The sequence below is a fragment of the Falco naumanni genome, chromosome 8, assembly GCF_017639655.2.
Source record: "Falco naumanni isolate bFalNau1 chromosome 8, bFalNau1.pat, whole genome shotgun sequence".
Classification (NCBI taxonomy): domain Eukaryota; kingdom Metazoa; phylum Chordata; class Aves; order Falconiformes; family Falconidae; genus Falco; species Falco naumanni.
This window is the reverse complement of record NC_054061.1, coordinates 56,322,134-56,347,375: the sequence shown is the minus strand read 5'-3', so window position 1 is coordinate 56,347,375 and position 25,242 is coordinate 56,322,134. Positions and strand designations below refer to the sequence as shown.

The following is a 25,242-nucleotide window of genomic DNA, read 5'->3' as shown; positions in this document are numbered from 1 at the left end:
CCGTGACAGAAGCGTTTAATGCAAAACTGTGGACTGTTCCTTGCCAAAACTGAACAGATTTTATAAAATGGAACTAAAAAGAAATCCCTTTGAAATGGTCACAGTGACTGCCAGCGAAAACGTGTCTGGGCTGTTATTTTATTCATGTCACTGTGCTCCAGATCTTCACTTTGTTTTTCTAATCAGAGTTCAAATCTGCTTAATGCAAGTTGTGCACAATGGAGAAGGGAAGTGGCTTCAGGCAAGATGCTTCCCAGATGCCTGCCTGTGAACTCTGGATGGAACTCCCCGGTATGAGAACAAGCATGTCAAACTCGCAGGAATGAGTCTTTTACCTTGGAGAAAGCAATCCGACACTGCTTCCCAGCCCAAAGCAGGACTCGGAACACCGAACCCCAAGGTTGCCTTGCACAAAGGATCTGCTCCTCTCTCCTCACAGAGAAAAGGATAATGGATTAGAAGCGCCTGGAGAAACCTACCTGCTTGACTCCAAGAAAAAGCAGCTTAGTTCAGTTTACAACACAGATTTTTATCAGTTCATTAAGAAGTTGGGCATAAGCCAGGCTTTCATACCATTCCATAGGCCTTCTACCGAATTAGTAAAGTCTAGACCATAAAATTTACCTCAAATATAAACCTTTTTTCCTGAGGACACTGTATTTGGACAACACAGACTACAGGCTCCACATGGCTAAGAACCGTACGTTTATTTGCAAAAGAAACATTTTCTACATCGGAGGCCAACTTCTTGTGCTTTCATTCTCTGTTAACACAGGGAAAAACCTCATTTACAGATCCTACAAACACTTGCTAAGCTCAGACTGCAGGTGCCTCCCAATTAAAAGCTGCTGATACTGCAGTCACTGCTGCTGGTGAGACTGTGACCAAAGAGGGACCACAACAGTCCACAGCAAACTCAGTGATGAAACAGCCGAAGATTGGTGTGAATGAGAGTTATCCCCAGCTCATTGCAAGCTTCAATCACAACCTCGTCGGCAGCCGAGCCAGATGGGGCAGCGATGAACTGTACTCCGCTCTGAACAAAGACAGAGATAAAGTAGAAGGATTAGGGGATGGAAAAGCAAAATCCCCCTGAAAAGGAGCCGGCAGCCCCAGTCCTTCATACACATCCCACGACACTAATCACTAAACAAACTGAGGCTTCCACTGCTCAAAGCCTTTCACAGGGGAGTTCCTCATATGAGCAGTCAGTTCTCTCCACAGCTCAGAAATAAAAGTAAAATGGCTCCTCTGGAAGCAATAGGCCTCCTCTTGATATTCGTCAATGGTTTAATAAACTTTAATCCTCTATTCATCCCAAATCAACAAACTGAGGAACGGCTGGATAATTACCGTCCACGTGAGACTAGTTACCATGAGAAACATCCTTTCCAGGATGCGCTATTCTAGCCAGCCATGCAGAGCAGAGACATTCCCCAGCAGTCCGCACAAAATGAAAACAAAAAGCCCAGGCTGCACAGACATTTCTTCAGAGTCACCCTGACATCCTGGCCCTGCCATGACCTTACCCTTTTAGCTCTGTCGACATTATCCCTGAAAGGGAAGAATGCGTCGGAGCTGAGGGAGACAGCGGCCAGCTTGGCAATCCACTGCTTCTTCTCCACTTCTGTTAATTGTGCGGGCACCTCCTCAAACATCGCCTGCCATTTCACCAGGTCGTCATCCTGCGAGAACAAAAAGCCAGCTCAGCCCCAAAGCACGGGGCTCCTGGCAACCCCTGCCGGGGCACAGCAGGATGAGTGATGGCATCCCTCTGACATCCAGCTCAGCTGTGCGTTCTGCTCCCACAGCTCTGCTGCTGGGAACTCCATACCAGGGATTTTAAAATCCCAAGTGGCGGTGGGAACACATTACCACCATCAGCTCTTTTTGCATCCTTTTAACTCCTTTCCTTCCCCCTCCTCACCTCAGGGGGTTCAAGATATTCCTTCTGCCTGCCTTTTAATTCCAGGATGCTCTGCTTGGCCTGCCTGCAGCATGCTGCTCTGTGTAAATGCCAGCACACAGAAACAGCATCTGGTAGACAACTTAACACATGACAAACAGCAGCTTCATTTATGATTCACGTTCTGAAACGGCAACCGCTCCAGTTCTTACCCCCTTAAACAGGCAGCCGCTCACAGAGATGATTCACAAGGTCCTCAGTCCAGCTCTTGGCTTCCTTACTTAAGGATACTTAAAAAGGACATACTATTTTCTTGTCTCACTACTGCCTGTAATGGGGAGGTCAGAGGGATTCTGAGAATCCGAAATGCCACACAAGCAAACAGCACCATGTGAGAAGGGAAGGGCAGCTGCCCTGACAGAGCAGTGAGTTGAAACATTAACTGCAGCTTTAACCCTTCCTTACTGCTGGGGGGAACTACCAGATGAAACCAAGCTGCACACCGAAGTGCAGGGCAGGTTCCAGCACCTGGAGCGGTGGGTGCAGTATCAGAGGGGCAAATCAGGACGCTCTGCCACTGGGCCATTAAATGACCTTGGGGAAGTCACCATCCTGGGCCAGCCTGGCCACTTGATCCCCCAGCTCTTTGAGATCATCCATTACTGATACTCATGCATGAAACTCAAGCCAGGCTTAAGCACTTTGGTTCACAGAAGCTGGATTCGCCACCCCTTACCTCACCAATGGTCCCAGTGACATACTGATCAATAGCGTTGGAGATCTCTGCTCTCTTCACACCTGCTTTGAACTTCATGGAGAGCACACGTGGGTGGTGCCGGAGCCACCAGTTGTTTGCCTTGTCACCAGCCAGACGCGTGCAGTGGATCCGGGATTGCTGGCCGGCTCCAATACCTATGACCTGAACAATACAGATACAAAGCACAATCATACACTGCTGCAGAGACCACAGAGCTGCATTCCAGCCAAGCAATTAGGAAAGACCTCCCACAAATTACCTGCTTCTCACGGATGCAGAGAAAAAGCTAATTAGAGAGGGAAATTTTGAAAATACCTGCATCCCCAATCCTGTAAATTGGTTAAAGGGTCAGAAAGGGCCAGCGCTCTGCGCTGCTAACTTCAACAGCTCTGCTGAGCTGAGTCACTCCGAGGACACTATGTTCTTTCATCCTTCTACGTAACAGAGCCCCAGCCACAAGAGTCAAACTGTTAACCTTGGGAGAGCGATACAATTACGGCCTTAAGGCGAAGCAAAATCCTGTTGGTTGTAGAAACAAATATGACTGCCAGGAGATGGTAAGCTGCCTACCTGTTCTTGAAAAGGGCACTTCAGCTACAGGATTAATGTCTGAGCCCAGGTCACCTAAACATCATCATCTTTCCTGGTGGGCCAGGCATACACGGCTTAAACAGATCAGCAATGGTATGTGGTGGATTACAAGGCCATTTGTCTGTCAGGGCTGATAAGAAAGTAAATCCACTGCTCCATCAGGAAGGCTGCCCAGCAGGACCGTTACATCACATGAATTGTCAAGGCCCTGGAGCTACCAACACATTTCCTACTCTGCCACCTGCCAGAGTCCAGGATTTTTAAAATAGCAGCTGCTAACCTTATTTAATAGCATTTGTGCTTGATATCAAACAGACCAAGTGCTTCCAGAGGCAAAATCCAAAAGGTGATTTTTCCCTCAAGAAAATACTGTATGTGTGCAGTGTCCATTTGCTTTTATCTGACTACTTTCTTTGGAGGTCTCATCAGACACATTCAACCTCTGTCCATTTTTTTCAGGTACACTATTACACTACACATTCAGATTAAAATAGGTAGAGACTCCACTTGGAGCCTGGTGGTTAGGTAACTCTGCAAGCTATTTGTCACAGTTCAATGCACAACGCAGACAAGCTCTCGCACCCCTCTGGGCTGGAGACAAAGGCAACTCTTTGGTGCTGACACCACTAAAAACTGAATGTGGCTGGAGACATCTTGGTTACCGGACACTGGCAGAACAACCCCTACAGATACGGTCTGCCTGCAGTCACAACTGGCAAGTAGAAGGGACTGAGCTGAGGTCTCCTGGGCTCCAGACTGTCTGCTGTCCCTCAGCTTTGCCTCTGCCATGACAATACGCCAGGCACACAAAGACCAGACCTAGCCACCACAGCTGTCAAACTCAGGCTGGTAACTTCTCTCCATGGTTTTCAGAGCTGTGAGCCCTGCTTTCCAGAGAGAGCCCCTGCCATTTCAAACCAGAGATCTGACAGAAAACAAGTCTCTCTCCCGTAATTTCCTCCTCCTATGAAGCCACAGCTGAACGGTTCACCAGACCGTTCGCATGGGGGACTGCTCCTGGGACACTGTGTGGAGGCTAGTGGTTCTGGCCAATGCCTCACAGTTTCCAGCTCAGACTGAAACAGATGGTAAAGCTATAAGTCAAAGGCTGCCCTCAAAGGAATGAATCATTTGTCTTCTCATTCATCAAGACACGGTGACTTCACCTCTTACCAGAACCATAAAACTTGCTGCTGGATACCATTCCCCCCAGGAGCAAACGAAAGATTTGGGCTGCTATCTAATATCATCTGCTCAGCTATAACTGAAGTCATCAGTGCTTAATAAACCCAAGGATATTAGTATTATCATAAATACTTAATAGATGTACAGTTTCTTATGGCTTATTGACACCTCCCCCACAAACACTCCTGATGTCCAGCCTCTTGCTATCACATCAACCTGTTTAACCTTCAAGCTTGCAGGGGACTCTGCATCTCAAGGGACGCAACAACAGCTGCACATAGATATATCATCTCTTCCAGAGTTTTATCTGCTCTCCCTGGACAAAGGAGAGGGCTTAGAATTGTCATGCAGTGCACACCATTAACCGTCACTCAGCCCTTAAAGAGTGAGCCTAGCAAGCCAGGCCAGGCTAAGGCAGAAATTTCTAGCTGGGGATGCAGGTGGTGGAGAGTACTGGACAGACTGCTGGCAGCAGGGGCCAAAATACCATGAACCATCCCCAAGTTTCTAAAAAATGTGGAGTCCTGCACCCTCTCCAGCCAGAACGTGCCCCATCCTCACCACATACTTGTGAGCTGTGGCCTTGCACTCCTGTAACGGAAGCCCTGGTCTTCAGCCAGCAAGGGCAATGGTACTGGAGAAAACATTTCCAGACCAATGCAGCTCCAAACACACACAGCTCCTTCCTGGGCACACATGAGAAATAAAGCTCTCCTACCTGTCAGCACCCAAGCACTCTCCTCAAAAAAGCTATTCTCCTTTTCTCTATGAGCTACTCAAAATACTTGACATTTTTTGCAATCCAAATTTTGTCAAAAAATGCATAAGTGAACTTCAGCTCATATTCAACAACTCCAAAATAGCAGGAACTTTGTACTTCAGTTAAAGTGATTTATCCTGTAAACTCTTCATAGGCAACCCCAAATCTACAGAGGTATTATCTGCAACACATGGAACTTTTTATAACAGCTTAACAGGCAAAAAGAATATAAAAGCTTCTTCTCTGTGCCTCCTTCTGATAAGCCCACATTGTTCTAGAAGGAAGTGCACAGTTACAGCTGGGGAAGAACATGCTGGTAAGATGCACTTCCCTGGAAAATACTGATCCAGGGAAAATTAAAATCTTTTGTGTAGAAAAATTTATTTTGATGCAACACTGCTGGGGTAGATTTCTTTGGTCTAGCCTGGAATTTCTGGTCTAAAGAAAAATCAGAAGGTTAAGCTTCTGTTTAATACAAATGATAGACTTGTACCTGAATCTCTCTTCACACTGGCCTGTCTCAATGTACCTGTTCTCCACTTTTTTCACTTAATGTGAAAATCCTTCTTTCTACAGCCCATCTCTCCCCTTCTCAAATGCTGGCTTCCTCCCATGCAAAAACACAGCTGAAACTTCAAAATACTCCACAAAGGAATCCTTCCCCTTCTATTTTCTACAAAAAAATTAATTATATTTTTTTTCAGAGCTTAATCTCCTGGGAAACAAAAAGTGCTTAAGCAGAGCCTATTAAGTGTGAGGAGTAAAAGGAGACATCGATACAGGGCGAGCAGAAAAATCACTTTAAAAAAGCTTGGGTGAAAACTGAGAACTGCTTGACCAAAACACTTAGGCCCACAGGAGAGCCAAACATGCCCCATATCTGGAATACTGTGCAAAAGCAGAGGGGATGAGATGGATAATGCCCAAAGGATCCTTGCAAAATTATCCAGACTGGCCTGTATTTACTCAGATTTACCCTGAAGAGTGAAAGCAAAAGCCCTAAATACATTTAGAATTCTAAAAATCAAATAAAGGACTTCACCATTGGGAAGACAAACAATGAAGTTACTGACAAATGTCTGTACCATCAGTGGAAAACTAAGGTAAATCAACAGGTTTTTTTATCCTACTGTACAGAGAATTAAGAAAGAGAATAATTGTAAATGGCTAATTTAAAACATGGTGGTACCATTAAATCATTAAAGAAAGTGTAAATCAACATGTTACAGACTGGCTTTGCTGGTTATGAAAGTCAGACAAAACAAGTGAAAGTGTTTATTGCAATTAGTGGCAGCTGGCTTCCTGCAAATTAAGTGACACTCAAGGACATAAACGCTTCCTCACTCTCTATGCTTTCCTAGAACTTCTTAACACAGCCACTAGACCTTGCTGGAGTGACTGATCCACTCATGAATCCAACGGAGCCAAGCTGTCAAAAACATTCTGGACTGTGATACACAGGAGTTTTCCTAAGAAATGGAGATGCTGTGAGGCTAAAATAACCCCTGGAAAACAAAAACCAACGGAACACAAAGAAAGCTGGGCTTCCCAGGCTCGGCTCATGTAAAACCATCTAAAATAAACATTAAAAAAAACCCCACAATCTGGAAGTTACTTTCTATCCCTGGTTCTTGATTGGTGCTATTCTTTGGTTTGCACCCAAGTATTCCTGCATACCTCCGATACTCTGTTTTGGTAGAAGATACGACCAGCAGTTAGTCTGCACAGCATCACCAAGAAGTATCTAAGCTAACCACTTTCTTAGTTAGACTGGTTTTCAGTGGACCTTATTTCTTTCCCCATCTGTACCTTAAAAACAAAGGTCTCAAATACTTCACAATCTCAGGAAGCTTCTAGAGATTTTAAAACCAGAAGGCAGCTCCTATCCAAGCTCCTCCATCATTACCTACAGCACATCACTCTGCTGTTTCTGCATGTGGACCGTAATATGTCTCTTAAGACATTAAGCTTTGATTTGAAAACCCCAACACAGACTCACCACCTCCCTAAGTAAGTGATTGTAATGACTGGCTGACCTGTTAAAAAAGTCAGGTTTTTCTTAGTGCAGTACACAGACCTCTGATCCTGGCCCTCTGTCACATATACAACAAACCAAGACAATGCACATTTGTATTTGATTAAAATAGAGGTCTGCAAATATGCAAAACATCACTGAAGCCTAGCTAGTTAAAACCCTGCCAGCCCACATTGCTTTTCACTCCTCCCTTATCCCTTCTTCTCCCTTCCATATGGTACATGCATTACCACACACATTTCAGAAACATCTGCAGCACCACATTAAGTCCAGACTTGCAAAAGCACTGGGGAAATTGCTGCTGCAAGGAGGGAAAAGGAGCAAAGATAGTGACACCTTTGTTCTGGGGCTATAAGAACTAACACTCTTGAGTACAGAGAACCATTTAAAAACAAGAAAAAAACCACCCAAATCTGAATAAAAGAAAAATGCCACATCTCCAGAGACATGTTTTTAAGAACCATACAGCACAGGACGCCAGAAAGTACTGTGAGACAGTGCTGCAATGTTTCCAGGCTGTAACAACAATCTGACCAATGCTGATGAGTACCAATGCAAAAAGGGCAGCACTGCAGTTCATTCACAGTCTGTGCCTGTAGGGTACACTGTTTGATCCATTTTTCTGATTTATGATGTACTGAAGCTCAAGATCAAAAACATTCTTTGTCTTTTTCTTCTGTATTTTTTTAAAATAATCCAGGCCTATGCAAAAGTTACCTCAGAGAGCAGAGGACCAGCTAAACAACAGCATTATGAGCATGAGCTGCTGGGCAAAACCAGTTTTTAATACATTTACAACAACGTTCGGATAACTGATTTAAGCTGAACACCTAGTAATAACATGGAAAGAAAGGATTTTTTTTAAATTCAAGATTCATCTCTCAACTGGTTATTTGATAATGCCCCTATAAATCCCAACACCCATCATAAGCTTAACAAAAAAAAATATGTATCAGGGAGAACAGAAGATTTCTAATGCCCCAACGGGGAAAAAAGAAAGCACAGCCCATCTTTCTTATGTAAAAACTAAGAATCATTTGGACAGTCAGAATCCAGCTGTGAAAACCACTGTCATTTCCTAAGGCTCTATACCAACTACAGCATATGCACATGACCTCAAAAAATGATAAAAAGGAACAGATTAGTTAGAAAGAAACAACTCAAGGGCAAACTTGCAGGAGCATGTAAGAGCTTTTCTAACCCTATAATTGAAAGAGCCGGCCCTGTCATTACCATGAAGAAATAACAGTGAGGTTTTGAAGCAGCCTCTTGAGAAACAAATGTTTAGCTACTGTTCTGCATGACACTGTCTAGGACAGTTCATCTGTACCTGTTTAATAGCTTCCTGTACGCTAAGTGATTTTAAAACTCAAGCCTGGCAAAAGCACTCTCTGACCCAGCTTGGCTGTGAAAGCACACTCCACAGAGCTGCCCAATTTGGTTACCTGCCCATCCTTGGCGTAGCAAACCGAATTGGACTGGGTGTATTTGACAGCGATGCTGGCAACAATCAGGTCTCGGACAGCAGACTCAGGCAGCTGAAACAAAACACCATTGTCAACAGCCCATCCTACCAACCATGACTAGCCAACTGGCTAGTGACCCGCAAACGCCCACAGCCACCTCACAAATACAGCACAATAGACAGAGGAAACAAGATAACTAAAAATATCCTGGTTTGTTCAGTTCCAGCAAATTTTGTTGAGATTAAAAACCGTAAATGATTGGTTTGGCAGCTCATCTCATAGCTTGCAGCGATAAGACTCAATCTTACAAGGTCAAGAGGGCTTTATCACTGGCCCTACACCTGCAAATGCTTCTTCTCTTTGCTCACTGTCATCACATGTGCTCATAGACAAAAAGCTGAACCCACGCTTAAGTACACACAGGACCACAATAACACTAGCTCCCAATATCTGCATTAAGTATTGTTTTTAAGTCCGTTCCATTACTAATTTATTAACATGATTTTTATTACCTCAATGTCTGATTTGCTCCTGAGCCTGTGACTAATAACACGCTCATCAACATCTTTTTTAATGAGAACAAGTTCAGAGACAAAGAAATAACTGATAGCTTTCTGCTGATGTAAACTCTAAATGATGAGCAATATCAGCAAGGCCAGAGTTTATACAACATACTGTACACAAAAGGGAGAATTAAACAGTGAGTCAGAATGAGATCACAATGGATCCTTAGCATATGGCTGTCTCACCAGAAGAAATTACACACAGTAGCTTCTTATTTATAAGAAACACAAATATTTTGAAGTTGGAGATAAAAGGCAAGGTCTAGCTCCTCTTATTTATACAAGGAATCAAAACAAAGCCAAACTACCCTGATTTACCCAAGTACACTTGGTCCAGAAAGCTTGCCGCATTGTTTTGTTAAAAGCCAGTTAAATCTCATTAAAATATTTTAAGAGCTCTTAAAATGGAACAGTGATGACTTCCTTGATGAAAGCACACCAGTTAATTCCACCAGTCTTTAAGCTCATTTATCTTCCGATGCTTACATTTTTATTCTTTGTAACGATGTTCTTGAACAATGACCGGTCGATGACTGCATTGTTCCTCTTCTGCATGAGATGCAATCCATAGAGGGTTCGAATCTCATTGTCGTCTGGCTCATAATGGGGATCCATCTAAAAGCCAAAGGATAGGCCAATAAAACACTCTTAAAGCAATTCAAAGCCAATGCCCAGTAATAGCTTAGGTTAAAAAACATTATCTAAGGAATCCAAAAGATGCAAACTGTTGATACCTTAAATCATCAGAAGTAATCAGAATTAACTAGAGCAACAAAGGTCTCAACAGCAGAAAGTGACATTTACAGGGTAAAGAGAGGTAACTCAATACAGACATATACAAATGTCCACGTTGCGAGTCACAAAAAAGTATATACAAAGCCTTCCAGTCTTTCACAGAAGGGGTGTGGGGTGTGGAGAGGAATTCACACAAAGAGAGTCTTCCAGCCTTCCGCAGGAAGGTAGAAATATTTTGAGCTGCTTCACACGTGCCTCAAGGTACAACTCCCAACCCTCTTTGACATTAAGGAGAACAGTGAATGCGATTATTTCCAGAGATGCACTCTCTTGGGGCACATCTCCAAACAAGCATGCAGCACAGTTAATTTACACCAGCGTAAGGGACAAAGTTAAATGAAAATGTTAAACTATCCAGATCTACCCATGCATGAACTTATTTAGAATATTGGTAGCCCCAGTTCAGGTTATTGAGACATGAAGTAAACCGAATTAAGGCCAGCAGCTCTAAAATAGGAGCATGCATATGCTTTATGTGGTTTCCCTAATCCATTTAAATTTGTTCACATCAACTTCCCTTAGCATCCCTCTGCACACAGGCCCTGAAGATATAGGCTTAACCAATATGACCTCATCCTTGCAAAGCTAATTGAATTCAGGAGGTAATCGGCTGCCAAGGCTGTCTGCAATTTCATTCCCTCTTGCTTGAAGGTTCTGAGACATCTTCTGCAGCTTCCCTGTTACTATAACACTGCTACTTCAGCCTAAGCCTTGGATTTTCTTTTTGTAATGTTATAGTGAAGGTCTCTGCTCATTTGTCTGAGTCAGGCAGAAATAGGATGCGTTTGGCTGCTCTGACAGCATTCTGTAATCTGTTAGTCATGTTCACCAGAACTGGATGATTTTTGAAGTCCCAACAATCACTGCAGGAACTAAGGCGGCAACCTGATACTGACTTGACCGTATCGATATTCCTTGACAAGCATCCTGGTTGCAATATGTAAAGGTGCATCAACCGAGGTCCAAACTCTGTCTGTACTGCTATCTTCATCACTGACTGTACTAAAGCCTGCCCTACAAACACCACATGCCCAGACAAACCTCCCCTCAGTTGATATACACTGCACATTCTTCTCACTGCCAAGACTCACATACCATCTTAGATATAAAGAATCCAGGGAGGAAACAAATTCAGCAAAAGAGCAAAAGTGAGAGGAAAGTTGGCAAAGAGTGGAAACAGCACAGAAATTCTGCTTATTTGAAGTACTCTTGCTGGTTCATGGATTTAATTACTTTAAATCCACATTACTTTGAAAGCCGAGGAAGGCATTATAAAAATACTCTCCTTCAGGACTACAGGCTAAATGTGACCACTGCTGGTGGAATTCCTGCTCATACGGGAAACCCCAAAGACCCAGAGGAAACATATCCACATACATCCATGGATCAGCCCCCCAGCTATATGGACACCAACATCTGTGAAAAGCAGATATGGGAAGAGCAGCAGAGGGCTACAGGGGAGCAGGAGTACAAACCTGGAGGACACAGTAACCACCATTCTTCTTTTTGGCAAGGATTTTGAGAGCTTCTTCCTCATATCCCGGAGCTACCACACCATCAGACACCTGCAACACACAGAGATTTCAGCCTTCACGTCATCTAAAAGAGAGGTTAATACTGAAAGCTCCACCTGCCATTTCCAGAGAGGTACTGAAGGCACACCTCTTGAGGTCTACCATTCAATACCAAAGGCACTAATTACAAAATTGGTTTCTGTTCTGGAAACAGGAAACAGCAGAGCAGTAATCTCTTGGCAAGACTAAAATAGTAAAAAAACCCACTCCTCTATCATTTTAAGCAGAATGGAACTGATAACTACTAACCCCTTCCAGGGGGAAACAGCTCATGCACAACATCCCCATTTCTCAGCCCTAATAGTAAACATGGCTTAAAATAAAAAAGGAAAAAATCCGTATTCCAACAGTGACAGTCCTGATGAGACAAAAATATTGGCAAAAGAGCTGTTAACAGCACTGAAACTGAGAAGGAAGATTTTACATTCATCAGTGCCATGAAGTGATATACATCTTTCCCATTCTTATCCTACAGTGTGGTGTTGGGTTTTTTATTTGTTTTTAAGTAACAGTATACCAAACATTATCCTCACAGGACAGTCAAACATGCTCTTTTGTTTGAAAAAGAGTCACCAAGGTACAAGACAGCCCTTTGCATTGTGCCTTCCCTATCTCAAAAAAATTGTAAGCAAAATATAATGAGATGAATCTGTCTGGCGAACATTAACTCCCAGTTGTTTAACTCTGTATTTAAACCAGCGACTTGCGCAATGCACTCAGCTATGGAGTTAACGCTGAATCCAACAAAGCCAAAAAAATGCAGCCTGGAAAACGGCTGAGCCTACACAAAACCTGCATCAATTGCAGGTAGCAAATCCACATCCACATTGCTGCCTTGGGCTAGAGGCTGGCCATCAGCTCTCCAGTTCTCTGTTCAACCAGATACTTGCGACAGTGTAATCAGGGTTCATTTCCAGAGGCCTACTCGAGGCAGAGGTTTGCAATCATCTCTTGGAAAACAGCATTTCAAGCACTGCTATTTCACAGGCTCTAACACACAGCCAGATTTTAACTGATAGGAAGAAAAACACATCAAAGACAGGTGTAAGTTCTGCAGTCTGGATACCAAATTACACAAATGGACCAATAAATAGCCTGTGAGAAACAGGCCAAATTCTAACAGAATAGCTATTACAAACCAATGACTCCATCTAGTGTGATTCTCCTTTTTACACTCCAGTGATTTACTGCTGTTTAACTAACCTCTCTGGAAATAATCTTGGCAGTAGCCACATCACAGGTATCAGACAGGGCAATGAAGTCACCAAAAGACGACATTCGATCAGCACCTACAAAATCATATTTTTTGTAACTTATCAAACTATAGCATCATACAAAGAAAAGTCTTTGCTCCTACAATCCAGTGAATTTCCGTAAGAGCTAATAATTTAATCCCACAGCAAAGGAAAATCATGTAAGAACAACAAGGATCAAAAATCCTACCTCAAAGACATGCACCTTTAAATATTCCCATAGTTCAGATATTCTTCCTTCTTCACTCCATTTGTCAAAGCTCTAACTCTCTAATGACTACCTCCATTACTGCCAGCAGCTCTGCTGTAGCCATGGTGGCAAGAGGGCAAGGAGAGGCAAGGATCATACAGAAAAATTTTGGATGGGAAACAGGTGGAAAAAAGAGGAAAGCTTTTAGATGCCTATGCTCCCAGCTGTTTTTTTCCCCCCGCAAGAAACCACATCAAGAAATATAGCTAAAAGCAATTTTAAATTTTTTAGAATAGTCTCTATATTTAATGGCATAGCTAAGGCGAACACAACTCCTACCACAGATACTCTACTACTAACTAAGCAAGGTCAGTTTTTCAGTCCCTGCCATTCTAAAGGTTTAGTATTCTACTAATCATGCAATGGTTTTCTGAGGGCAATATTCAAAGGTCGTTTTTAAAATGGTGAAAAATGAACCCAAGCCAGTAAATGTGCTTTGTTATACTCTGTGCAAGTTTTCTAGGAATGCTATGGAAAATGAAAAAATTAGTGAAGTATCTTGGCTAAAGAGAGGATGCTATTTTTATTTACTTATTTTTAGTTTTTCTAGCTTTTTTGTGAGCTCTGCAGTACAAAAGCATTAAAAAGCCACCCACCAAATACCAGGCAGAAACATTCCTACTCAAGTATTCCTGAGCACCCCATCTGCAGTGGAAGTCCGAGTGTGTTACCACCACAGCTGTTTATCCAGATCCTTTAGCCAAAACCCCACAGATTTTACGTGTGTGTATGTATACACACATTCAAAAAAAATTAAAAATCTCTACATGCCTTCTATATACACCAAGGAACAGAGTCCAAAACGGTGCTTGCTTTCTTTGAAACAATATACAAGGTCTGCTCACTTGGAGAACAATTTTTGATAGGCAGTCAGCTCCTTATGGAGGAAGAACCCTACAAAGGAGGAGTACAAGCGCAAAGGGAAGAGCCTGTGAAGTGCTAAGCATTGCTGCTCAGGTGCTGAGAATTAAGCTCAGCTCTTTGGACATGCCAGTTTATTCCTGGGCTTCTCACCTCTGCTTCGTGCATAGGCAGATGCTAAGGGTGTTAAGGTCTTGTGGAAGTCATGCACCATGCAGACTTGCGCCTCCTCTTCGCTGAGAGGTATTCCAACAGCAGCACCTAGTGGGAAATGGAAGCCAGGGCACTCAAACCAGAGCTTTGTGCTGGTCCCTGCCCCTGGGACCTCCCCAGCCTGCCAGGGTAAGGGACACAGACGTACATACCACTGACAGCACCTGCCAGAAGTTGGGAGCCTGGTCAAAGAGAAAAGCACGGCTAGAAGGAGGCACCCTACCTGCAGGGCTGACATGTTTGAAGGAGGCTGCAGCAGGAATGCCTAATGCCTGCTTGAGTTCCTTCACCAGCTGCCAGGCATTGAGAGCATCGCACAGGTTGATGAACCCTGGAGAGCCGTTTACCACTGCAAACATAGCACACAAATAGACACATTAAAGTGAGTAGACCTCTCTCCTCCATCTGGAGAGCAAGCAGAAGAGATTTCTCCCACCAAGAACTAAAACCACTACAAATCGCTCTCGTTACATGACCCTGGCTCCTCAGTAACTGGTTAAGTGCTCTGAAAAGTTTCAGTGACTTGTGAGGAATGCACAGGCCTGAGACTCGGGAGATGCAAATACAATTCTCTTCCCCACCAGAAGGTGCAGATATGACTTTGGAGCAAGACACACACTGTGCCCGTGTACCTCCCCTCTTGTGAAAAGGGAACAGAAAAACCCCACCCCAACAACATTCCTCCTTATATTCTTTGAGTTCTTCAACCGGCAGCCACTTCGAACACAAGCTTATCTCTTTCTGAGGGAGTCTACTACAGCTGAATTTAGACCAAGGTGCACAGGCAGAGCTCTTAGAGAGGAACAGAAAAAGCACATCCCTGCTCCCTAGCAGACAGATTTCTTTACAAATCTAGGAAATTAATTTCATGCGGTGACTATGGCTCTGATTCAACAAAGTATTCCTGCACTAGGCAATCATGTTGTCTAACTGATGTCAACAGAACCACTTGCAGACACAAAATTCAGGGCAAATCTTTTAAAAAATGCTTATTCTGGTCCTTTTATCAGAAATCCATGCCACCAAGAGTAAAGGCTATTTAAAAGTCTGCTCTCAAAACCTTCTGGCCTGGCCCTGCAAGAACTACTTGTACTGACACAGCAGGACTATCAGCATTTCAAGAAACAAGATGAAAAGAACTTTTTTCACAATAGTCCATGGCCGGGACAAGTGAACACAGCGTTGTTCCGTTGCCATACTGGAAGGCAGACTTGTAAGCAAATGAACTTCCAGTGCAGTAACAGAAAAGCTTTGTAAGAGGTCCCAGAGCTCTGAGAAATGCTGCAACTCAAAGCTCCATTGTCTATTCAACAGGACAAGGCACGCACAAAAGGCAGAGCTGGTTTTCACCAACATTGAAAACAATCTCAAGAACAATGGTAGCCAGACTTTCTCTCCCACCAAAACAGGGGTTTTGCCCTCACAGCAACAATGCTGTGATGAGTGGCACACTCTGTAAAACAGCAGACACACCAGACCTGTCCCAAACTCTTCTAAGACTAGTATCTCTTCCCTCTGCCGCCATTAGTTTTCTAGAATGTTGCTTCTGCTAAGGTAATACACCTCTGCTCAAAATAATCTAAAGAACAAAACCCATCCAAACTTAGAGAACAGCTTGGTTTCTAGACAGAGTAAGTGATGACACAAAAGGATTGGGAAAATACTAAATAAGGAAAATGGGAAGTAGCAAAACATCTTAAAAGCATGACAAGGTTTTCCTTTGCAAAATCTGTATCTTATGTCAAGCAGAAAGCGCACCACATAAATCTGCTCAAAGTGTCTTCAGTGCAGACACACAATCCTACACCAACAGAGAAGAATGTGGAGCTACTGCAAGTCTTGCGGGGGTTAGCAGACCACCTCTTCTGTCTCGCACAGCTCAACCCTTTAATTGCAAAGCTAGTGCCACTCTTATTACAGTAGTTGTTAAGGCACTGCTGACCATCCCTTGGACTAAGGTACAAGACGGTATTTCAGTTTTAAAGACAATGGGCAGCCATTCCCAACGACCTCCTTTCCTAGCTATCCCAGAGCTCTCTTTCGGCCAGCACAGCCTAGGCCTCACCTGTCAGGGGAAGTTTAGGTCTCATCGTGTAGAGCTGCGCAGGACTCTGGTGAGGATTCATGCCATACCGCAGGGGCAGCTGGGACACCCCCTTGCTGTACTCTTTCCTAAAGTAGTCAGAGATGGCTGCATCATACTGAGCAGTGTGGGTGAAAGCCTGGGGACAGAATGGAGGACACCTGTCAACTTACTTATGCACACCAACTTACAAATGATTTGGTGTTTAAAGATGTGACTGAATGAAAGGCAAGGAGTCTGGCCTAGCCCTTCACTGCAAGCAAACATGACCAACCTTCAGCGCAAGGTGACGCCTCGTTTCCGTGGAAGTGTCTTTGTCCTTCGATGTTGCCATCTCTTTAGCTACTGCAGAGTAGTCTGCAGGGTCGCACACAACTGTCACGCGAGCATGGTTCTTGGCAGCTGCCCGCAGCAAGGCAACTCCTCCTGCAAGAGAAGGATGGAGGCATGAAGCACTTCCCCTCTGGACACGGCATAATCTAGAGCTGCATCTGAGGCCAGAGGGGACATGCACCAATCGATCATTTGTGCCAGATGAACGAGTCCCTCTGTCTCCACCAAGGGACTGTAAGAGTGCTCTTCAAAACACACAAGGCTGGTGAGTTTATCTCAACCCACCGGTGAAGGTGCACATTGATTGGCCTTTGCAGACACAGGCAAAGCCGCAGTGGCAAGGAAACAGGTCATGTGCTGCAATGAGCAACTGGGGCAAGAATGTCCTCAAGCAGCACAGCCACATCCCGAACTAAGACTGCTGTCTCCACATACCACTTAAGCGCCATCCTCTGCAACGCTGGCTGGGGAGGGGGTCTGTTGGAAGATTTATTTCTACACTGCTAAACAACAGAGGCTCCCAAATCTCTCTGCAAATATTAATGAATCCTGCCAAGGTCCTCTGTGTGAGATAAAATGCCATGCTTCCCCCTTAAATCTGACTCTGCACGGCTATTACACCACTTTAAATCATACAAGATACTAGGCTGTTGCAAAGGAAAAGTAGGGGCCGGCACTGCCACATGCAGAGCGAGTATTACTCCATAAAACATTTAATATAGAGCTCTGCTGGGCATCGTTTGGTCTAAACTACTGCAAGAAAATTCAATCCCAGTCCAACCCCATGGCACAAAACGGTGCCTGTACTGTTCACAAGCTGCCAAGCAGAGATGCTGTGGTGAAGGAACGGCAAGCCTTTTGGGGTTAGTAACTAGCAGGAAGAGCAAAACTGCTGACGATACAGGCGTCCATGCTTCCAAACTCAGGTCCTAACTACTCTGCGACGTATGCAGACCAACCCCTTTCCCTGCAGGGAAGTTTTCAGCAGTCCCCAGAGCACCTCCAGCGGTTCAGCTTTTTTCTCCAAAGCTCATGAGTTTTTTTTTTTTATTATTACGCTGCCAGAGGCTGCAGAAGAAGTTTAATCTGCTCTCCATGTTTCAGTAGGAAGCATGCTCCACCTGGACTTTCCTACCACAGCCTTCTACAGTGCATCAGGCTCCTTCTTTTGGACAGCATGTGCAACAGCTGCTTGCCATTTTAATTGTAGGGCTGCTTAAAAGCAAGGTTTACCCAATGATGCTTTCAGCCTGCTCCTTGCAACTCCTGAGCTCTTTAGCAGACTTCCTTTATGGGTGTGCAAGGCCACCAAACAAAAAGAAAAGATCTGAGACCACTTGGAGACCAGAACCATCACATTTGCCTGGATAAATGATTTGCTCTCCCTTTAACTTACCAATATCAATCTTCTCTACTGCCTCTTGTACAGTTACATTCGGAGAAGATACAGTCTTCACAAAGGGGTAGAGGTTACACACGACAACTCTGAGAATTGAGGGGAAAAGCAAGGTTATTCAGTAAGAAATAAAAATGCCAAGCTGGGCTTGGCAAGCACAAGATACCATGAGTGTTTTTAGTATCTTGTCTCTCAGATCAGGGACAAACATAAAATCCTGTAGCTAAGGTTTCTTTTTCTAAAAGACTCAAAAGACGGCGGTGTCCAGCCAAAGGCCAAGTGATGGTACAATGCATTATGAAATCTAACTGAACTCTGTGCATTAAACACTGTTACAGCAGACAGAACCAGAATTTACAAAAGTTAGTTTAAAGGGAGTGTTTGTTTAAATACCTGGGGCTGTATTTAGATGTTCAGTGATTTTGGTGCACAACTTGGGCCATTTCAAAGGATTTCAAAGTGGGCTCTCAGCATTACTGAAAATAGGCATCCACCAACTCTCATAAGAGAGTAAACACTCAGGGCAAGGTCCATTGCCAGCAAAGTACAATCAATCTAATTTTTCACAACTTTTCCAAGAGCAGAAACTGACCTACATATCATCTGCCGGACTTTTAAAATACCAACAGCATATAAAACTTGAGTGCACAGCCTGGATCCCATAAAGCCTCTGTAGCACATGTAAGCAGGGGGGAGAACTGACTTTCAAGACTGGACATTACTGGAATTAGTTTTTTGACCTGATCTGGAAGAAGCTGCAGTCTGTGTTCCAGAAAGCATGAAATAACTTGCCCTGTCCCATCCTACCAGTGCCACATGAAGTACAGTGAAAGAAAGTATCTGTTTTGACCTTCACAAACAATGTTTTTAATGCAAGAAAATGAATTTACTCTCTCCATCTGAATGTATGAAGGTATCAAACTCCAATGCATGCCCAGTATTGGCAGCAAATTGCTGTGATGCATACACTTGTGTCCAACTTTTAATATTCCTTTGTTTCCACACCCTGTGATGAACTTGAGCAGAAAGGATGATCAGCTTCCAGTATAGTTTTCAGAACCCCTTATGTCTCTAAATTTCCTACAAAGCCTTTTATTGTCTGTTCCACTTCTATTACCATCCCCGCCCCCCCCCCCCCCCCCAAATTCTTTCATCCTCCTGACCTGCTGCAAACCATCAGGAATCTGTGGACTTTAACAGTGCTATTGCTTTTATCAAGGTTTCCTACCTTGACTTGGGTATGTAAATTTTAAGCAACTATGCAAAGACACTCCTGCTGAGGATTAGCTCCTACTGCTTTACATAAGACAACCCGAATCCAAATATTACTCTGGATGCAAGTGCACTGTAAGTCACTGATGTAAAGGCATGCTTCTCTGCTGCAATTCAGCAGAGCCTGCTTTAATACGCAGCATACTCTGAAAAGCCACCACTGCTGAGCATCTATAAGGATTTCCTGTGGCTTTAAATTTCCGGATTTCAAATTCAGCCTGAAAATCCATCCATCCTACGGACATCAGTTTTTAAAAGTAACTTTAAAAGCTAAGATGAATTCTGGCCCAATCACTACATTCAAACTCTGCCTCCATCCTGGCTATACCTACAATTTACTATGTTTGATTCAGCCATTTGTTTCTCAACTAGGAGTCACCCATTGGCACAGAATTGGTTACTCACAATCACTAGTTAGATGTTAAACCCAGTTAGTTAAACACAGTCCCAAACCTCCCTGTGTGAATGTACTGAGTAAATACATCCTAACAGAAGAAAAACATTTTTGGCATGTTAGCACATAAACAATTTCTGGCTGCAGCCCACTTGCTCCCATAATGGCTCTCAGAAGGCAAGTCTTCTGTCTGTTATCTGTGTGTTTTCTGTCTGTACAAATGCTGTATGTTCCTGACCCTCTTTTCATGTCTACTCTTTATTTACATGTTGAAACTCAGTAAACATTATGCAAATATCAAAGGGTACATTTACTAAGCAAGTATTTCAAAATCAGGAATTGTCATCTGATGAGGCACCCAGAGCCAAGTTGAGGGGAGATGTGCCAGCTTCGAAAGTACTGAATTCAACTTTGCGAGAAGCATAATGTGGTCCCACATTGGCTAAATGTAAAGTGTTAAAATTCCCAGATAACCAGAGGAAATGAAAACCTCCATTCCCTGTGGAAACTACAATGTAACCTTCTTGTTGCAGTTTTCTCTTACTAAAAGTGATGAAGATGCATCTGCAGAAAAACTGTATTTTAAAAAACATAGTATCTCCTGACAGGGGAAAGCAAGGAGAGTGCAGATCTGCTGGCTTGCAGATTTTACAGTCCCTGCTGCTTCCATTCACTGGAGCTGACTGGTTTCCAGTGTGCATTTTTGATTTTGAACATGAATTGAACATTGAATGAATTGCATCATGTTCCCCAACATTTACCTTACAAGGCTGAAATCCTGTTTGTTCATATCAGCTTTATCTTCTGGAATATTGCGAGCCAAGATGCCTAGTTGCAACAAACAGTACATTTTCATTAAAAAAGAATGTAATTCAACACCTTCCTTCGGATTGTGCTTTTCCTAAGAGACTTTGTATCGTTAACTTTCTGATTCTAGTTCAGACAAGAGTCCTCAGCCTACTTTATGCCTTCACCTTTAATTCATTTTACTGACACTTCGGCTGTTCAAATTCCATACTAATAGGTGGGGGTTTTCCCCCCAACACTAAATCCCAAAGCATTCCGAGGGCTGAACAGGAACCGCACAAATGTACTTTTATAAGCATTCAGTTGCTACCTTCAAACCACTGAAACTGTCGTTAAGGAGTTCACGGAGAGAAAAAGGGCACTCGCCACCCATCAGGCAGCAACACACAAAGCCTATGAAACAGCAGAAGTGAGAGATGCTGCGCCTCTAGCTGAGCAGCACAGGTGGCTGGCTTGGGTCTAGGAAAAACATGCAGGTGACTGGTTGGCATAGCATAAGCAGCAGCACAATCCTGAGATTGTCTCCAGCCCTCAGGTATGATGGGCAACAGGTTCTATTTGAGGAATCTCAAGCACAGTAACAGGACATGAAAAAGCAGATGGGTTAATGTGCAGATTGACCAATTATCAGACATCTTCCTTGCTGAAGAGGAGCCAGGGACTATTAGAGCATGCAGAAATCACCCACTAAAGACTATGCTGTCATGTTCCTTATGCTGCACACCAGATTCATCCACAGGTTAAATTCAGTGGGGTTCTCTGCCTAAACAGGTCTGAAATTGACTCTGCAAAGAATGTGCAAAGGCATTTATAGAGAAGCCCAGTTACATGTAGCCCTAGGGAGGAAAAGCTCTGCTAATGCATAGATGCAAGCGTAGCAACACAGGAAGTAATTCAGCCACTGTGCACTTCTCCACTCTGTGCTCTTTACCTCTCCTTCTGCTGCTAGGGCAAATCTTTTCTCATTACTCAGCTCCTCCACACAACCCTTAAAAAAGACATCTGTCAACCCCTTCTTCCCACCCTCACTGCCCCCAGATTTCTCTTTTAGACTGAAAATATATTAACAGAAACATACCAGCATGGACTGCAGGATGAAGGGTTTTCACACGTCCACCTAACATTTCAGGGAATCCTGTCAGGTCCGAAACATCTCTGCTCAACAGGAAAATATAACATGTTAATAAATGTGCCATACTGATTTTACCTATAGGTTGAATGTTTATTATTCCCATCAGGACAGTAATTTAGATCTATTGGCAGCATTGGTTTTACTGGAAGGAGATTTAAAACCTAGGAGTTTTGAAGGCAGCAAAGAGGGAAATAAACTTTGCTTTTGTTTGGTCCATCTGTAAAAGAAAATAAAAAATAATCCCCACCTTTCCATTATTGACAGGAGGACTTTAGAGAGAAAACAGTCATGATTCCTCTAAACTTCAGTATCTTGTATCTCAGTAAGAACACAACATGTGGAAGGTGTTGCTAGGAACTGCTAGGAAAAAAGCTATGCTGAGTGACAGACTGATTAATCCCTCCAACAGAGGGCTGGGAAGTAGTTCGGAGATGAAACATTCTACATTAAGACAGATCTGATTGCTTTTATTACAACTGGCATCTGCCAACTAGTTCACAAAATGCTGCTAGGTGCAGAAGCATTAGTAGAAACAGCCAAAGTGCTGGCTTAATGTTCTCTCACTCTTCCCAAGATGTGGATCTGTATCTTCCGCAAAAGCTACATCTGACAGAAGACAAAAAAGACACTGCTAATAAGTGACCAAAACCAAAAATTGTATAAATTCACTACAAACCCCCGTTATGCCAAAGGGGAAACGACTGCTTTTCCCACAAAGGGAAATAAAAGTTCATGGGCCGGACTTAACTAATCTGTATATTTTTTGAATATGCTGAAATAACACAGATAAGCAAATCCCAAGTCAATGTGGTTTATAGAGAGAACGAAAGACCATGCTCAGAAGATGGAATACCTTAGTGGTGGTCTTCCCAGCTTAGCCAAAACATTAATCAGTTTCACCACTCCCTGTGACTGTTTATGATGGTAAAGGAACAATAAACTGGAGAAGGAAGGGGAAATGTGACCATCCTTTGCTTCAGGCTTCACTGACAGCACAGGCAAGCAAAGAAGTTGGAGAGACATGACCAAGTGCTGGGTAACAGCAGGGACAGGGAGCTCCAGGGACAGCATATATTCCAGGCAATGTGTCCCAGGGGCCTTACCATTGCATTCACTGAAGCAAAAAAGGAGTCACTGTCCTACCAAATAATTGAAAGATTTTTTTCATCGTTGCACTGGAAACAATTTTTATTTGGTTGGAGCTGTCTTTTAATCATAGCACCAAAGAAACCAAAACAAACTTCCCCGCAATCATGGGCCAAACCAGCCAGTGAACGTACATGCCCTTTCCCAAACAGTGGATGAACACCACTTAAAGGCTCCATCTGAAAAAGTTGGCCATCATGCTGGGAAAATCAGCGACAGATGATCTCCACTGAGCTTCAAGATATTCCTGACACATCAGTCCTGTCCCAGGACCAGGCAAAGATCAGCTTTTACCTGGCTGTGAAGAGCAGCGCTAGGGTCAGATTATGAATTTCAAGGCAACCGATTTTCTTACGGGAGACAAGGCAGACACGGCACTGTGTCCAACACAACGGCCCTGACATCCCTCTGTGTGGCCACCTGCACAGTAACACTCTTTGGCCTCAGTCCACCGACTTCTGGCCAAGAAGGTTCTGATGTTTGCTGGAGGGCAGGCTTTTTTTGGAAGACTTGCTTAGAGACCAGTTTTCCATCATTTTTTGCTCATGAACAGAGAAAACAATTTAAGCAACCTCAGGACCCAAACGAGCATTTTTGGTGGAGATGTACAGGAAAGCATCTGTACCTGACAGGCAAGCCAGCATCTCTCAGGGATTTGGCTGTTCCTCCCGAGGCAATTAAACCCAGGCCAAGAGCATTCAGGCTCTTCGCAAATTCCACCAGGCTGGTCTTGTCAGAGACGCTGAGGAGCGCTAACAGGTGGGAAGAGCGAGCGCAAGTGTTTTGTTTTTCGAAGTGGAACAGAGAAAGGAAACAAGAAGATTAAGAGAGGGAAGCTCCGTATCTTACGGATCCTCCCTGACGTGCGGTGAGTGGGGCGGGAGGCGCTGACCACCGCCAGCGAAGTCCCCAGGCGGGACCCCGGCGGCGGGGCAGGGGGGCAGCGCCGCCGCCTCCCGCCCCCGCCCTCCCCGCTTCCCCCCGCCCCGGGGCTCAAGCCGCTCAGCCGCACGGCCACGGACCGACACCGGGGTCCGGCCAGCCCGGAGGGAAAGGAGCCCCCCCGCCCCCTCCGGGCACGGGAGCTACCGGGCTGGGAGCGGCGGCCCCGCTCGCCCCCATGTTCAGCAGAGCGCGGCAGCCGGGAAACACGCCTCAGCCCGGCCCCCCCGCCCGACGGCCATCTCGCGGCCCGGCGGGAGGGCAGCCCGCGCCGCCCCCCCCCCACCCCCCAGCGGCTCCAATGGCCGCGACCGGTCGTCGCTGCTGCTGCCGCCGCCACCACGGGCTGCCGGGGCGCGGCCGCCCCCGCGTTACCGAGCTGCTGCCGGGCGGCCATGGCGCCGTCGGTGGGTGCGCGCTGTGAGGCGGGGAGGAAAGGGGCGAGCGGCGGCGGCCGCCGGGATTTGGGCTCCCGCCGCACGGGGGCGGGCGCCTGAGGGGCCGGGCCGGCCGGGGCGGGGCGGGGCGCGGAGCGGGGGGGGGGGGGGGGGGGCGAGCGGGCAGCAGTGCTGCATGAGGGGGGTGTCCGGCGGGGGGGACCCCGGCTGGGCAGGTCCCCAGGGGGCAGCGGGGGCGGCCACGGGTGGGGTGCATGCAGGCCGAGGACCTGCGGGACAGGGTGCGGGTGGCTCTGGGGCCTCTTCAGCGAGGGGAAGGCCGGGTGACGGCGCAGGTGGCAGATGAGGTGCAGGGGAGGCAGTACCTCATGGCAGTGAGAGGTGGTGCAATAAGGACAATTAATTCTTCACGGAAATGCCCGTGGGAATTTCATCTGTGGAAAATCCTCTGGCAGAGCTTGCAATCTGCCACGAGTAGAGGCAAAGACAAAACACTTGTTTAGCAAGTCTGAGGTAAAAACTTAAGCTTGCAAAGACTGAAATGTTGCTGTTCTTCCCTTTACTTATTTTACTCTGTAACGGGAATAAACGGGGAGCTTTGGTCCCCTACCAGGCCTCCAAATTTCCTGCCACTCCTTGCAAAAGAGTGTGGCTTAGGGAACCGTGGTGATGCAGATTTCGTGCACGCCAACCGTCTGAAAGGCGATAGCTGTATTTTACCTTAAAAAGCTTTCTGTAATCCCGTGCTTCTGTTAGGACCCAATTTTTCTCTCATTCCTCTCTCAAGGTGATTTCCCCGCACTTGTGGTGGACAGGTAGCACTGACAGAGCCTGTGGGTTTTACCGTGCCGCTGGTTAAAATCTCCTGTACCCCGCAGTGCGAGGTGCAGGCGCCGCAGCACAGCGGGACAGCAGTGACCCACGCTGCTCTGCAGGTAGAGAGCTCTGCGCTCCGTTTGCAGCATGACCCCTGGCCATCACCCCGCCGCTGCTGCCACCAGGCCTCTCCGTGGCTGGCTTGTCACTCCAGCAGTCAGCATTGCCATTCCCAGTGGGTAGCATTGCACAGCAAAATGGCAAACCTTTTGCAGGTATTGGGTCTGGCAAGCTGGGACCTGGCTGCCTTCAGA

General features: G+C 45.1%; 1 protein-coding gene across 1 annotated transcript; it reads right to left on the bottom strand.

The window, feature by feature from the left end:
* Nucleotides 1-688: 688 nt before the first annotated feature.
* Nucleotides 689-24,216, bottom strand: ATIC (5-aminoimidazole-4-carboxamide ribonucleotide formyltransferase/IMP cyclohydrolase). The gene is made up of 16 exons (XM_040602677.1): nt 24,090-24,216; nt 23,398-23,524; nt 21,573-21,649; nt 20,449-20,515; nt 18,022-18,110; nt 16,567-16,718; nt 16,275-16,431; nt 14,433-14,558; nt 14,150-14,257; nt 12,836-12,921; nt 11,534-11,623; nt 9,750-9,878; nt 8,680-8,772; nt 2,643-2,825; nt 1,530-1,685; nt 689-1,036 (listed from the first exon to the last, which is right to left on the bottom strand). The coding sequence occupies exons 1-16, from the start codon at nt 24,109-24,111 to the stop codon at nt 917-919; spliced, it is 1,782 nt and encodes a 593-aa protein (XP_040458611.1). The 5' UTR covers nt 24,112-24,216; the 3' UTR covers nt 689-916.
* Between the last annotated feature and the right edge of the window lie 1,026 nt (nt 24,217-25,242).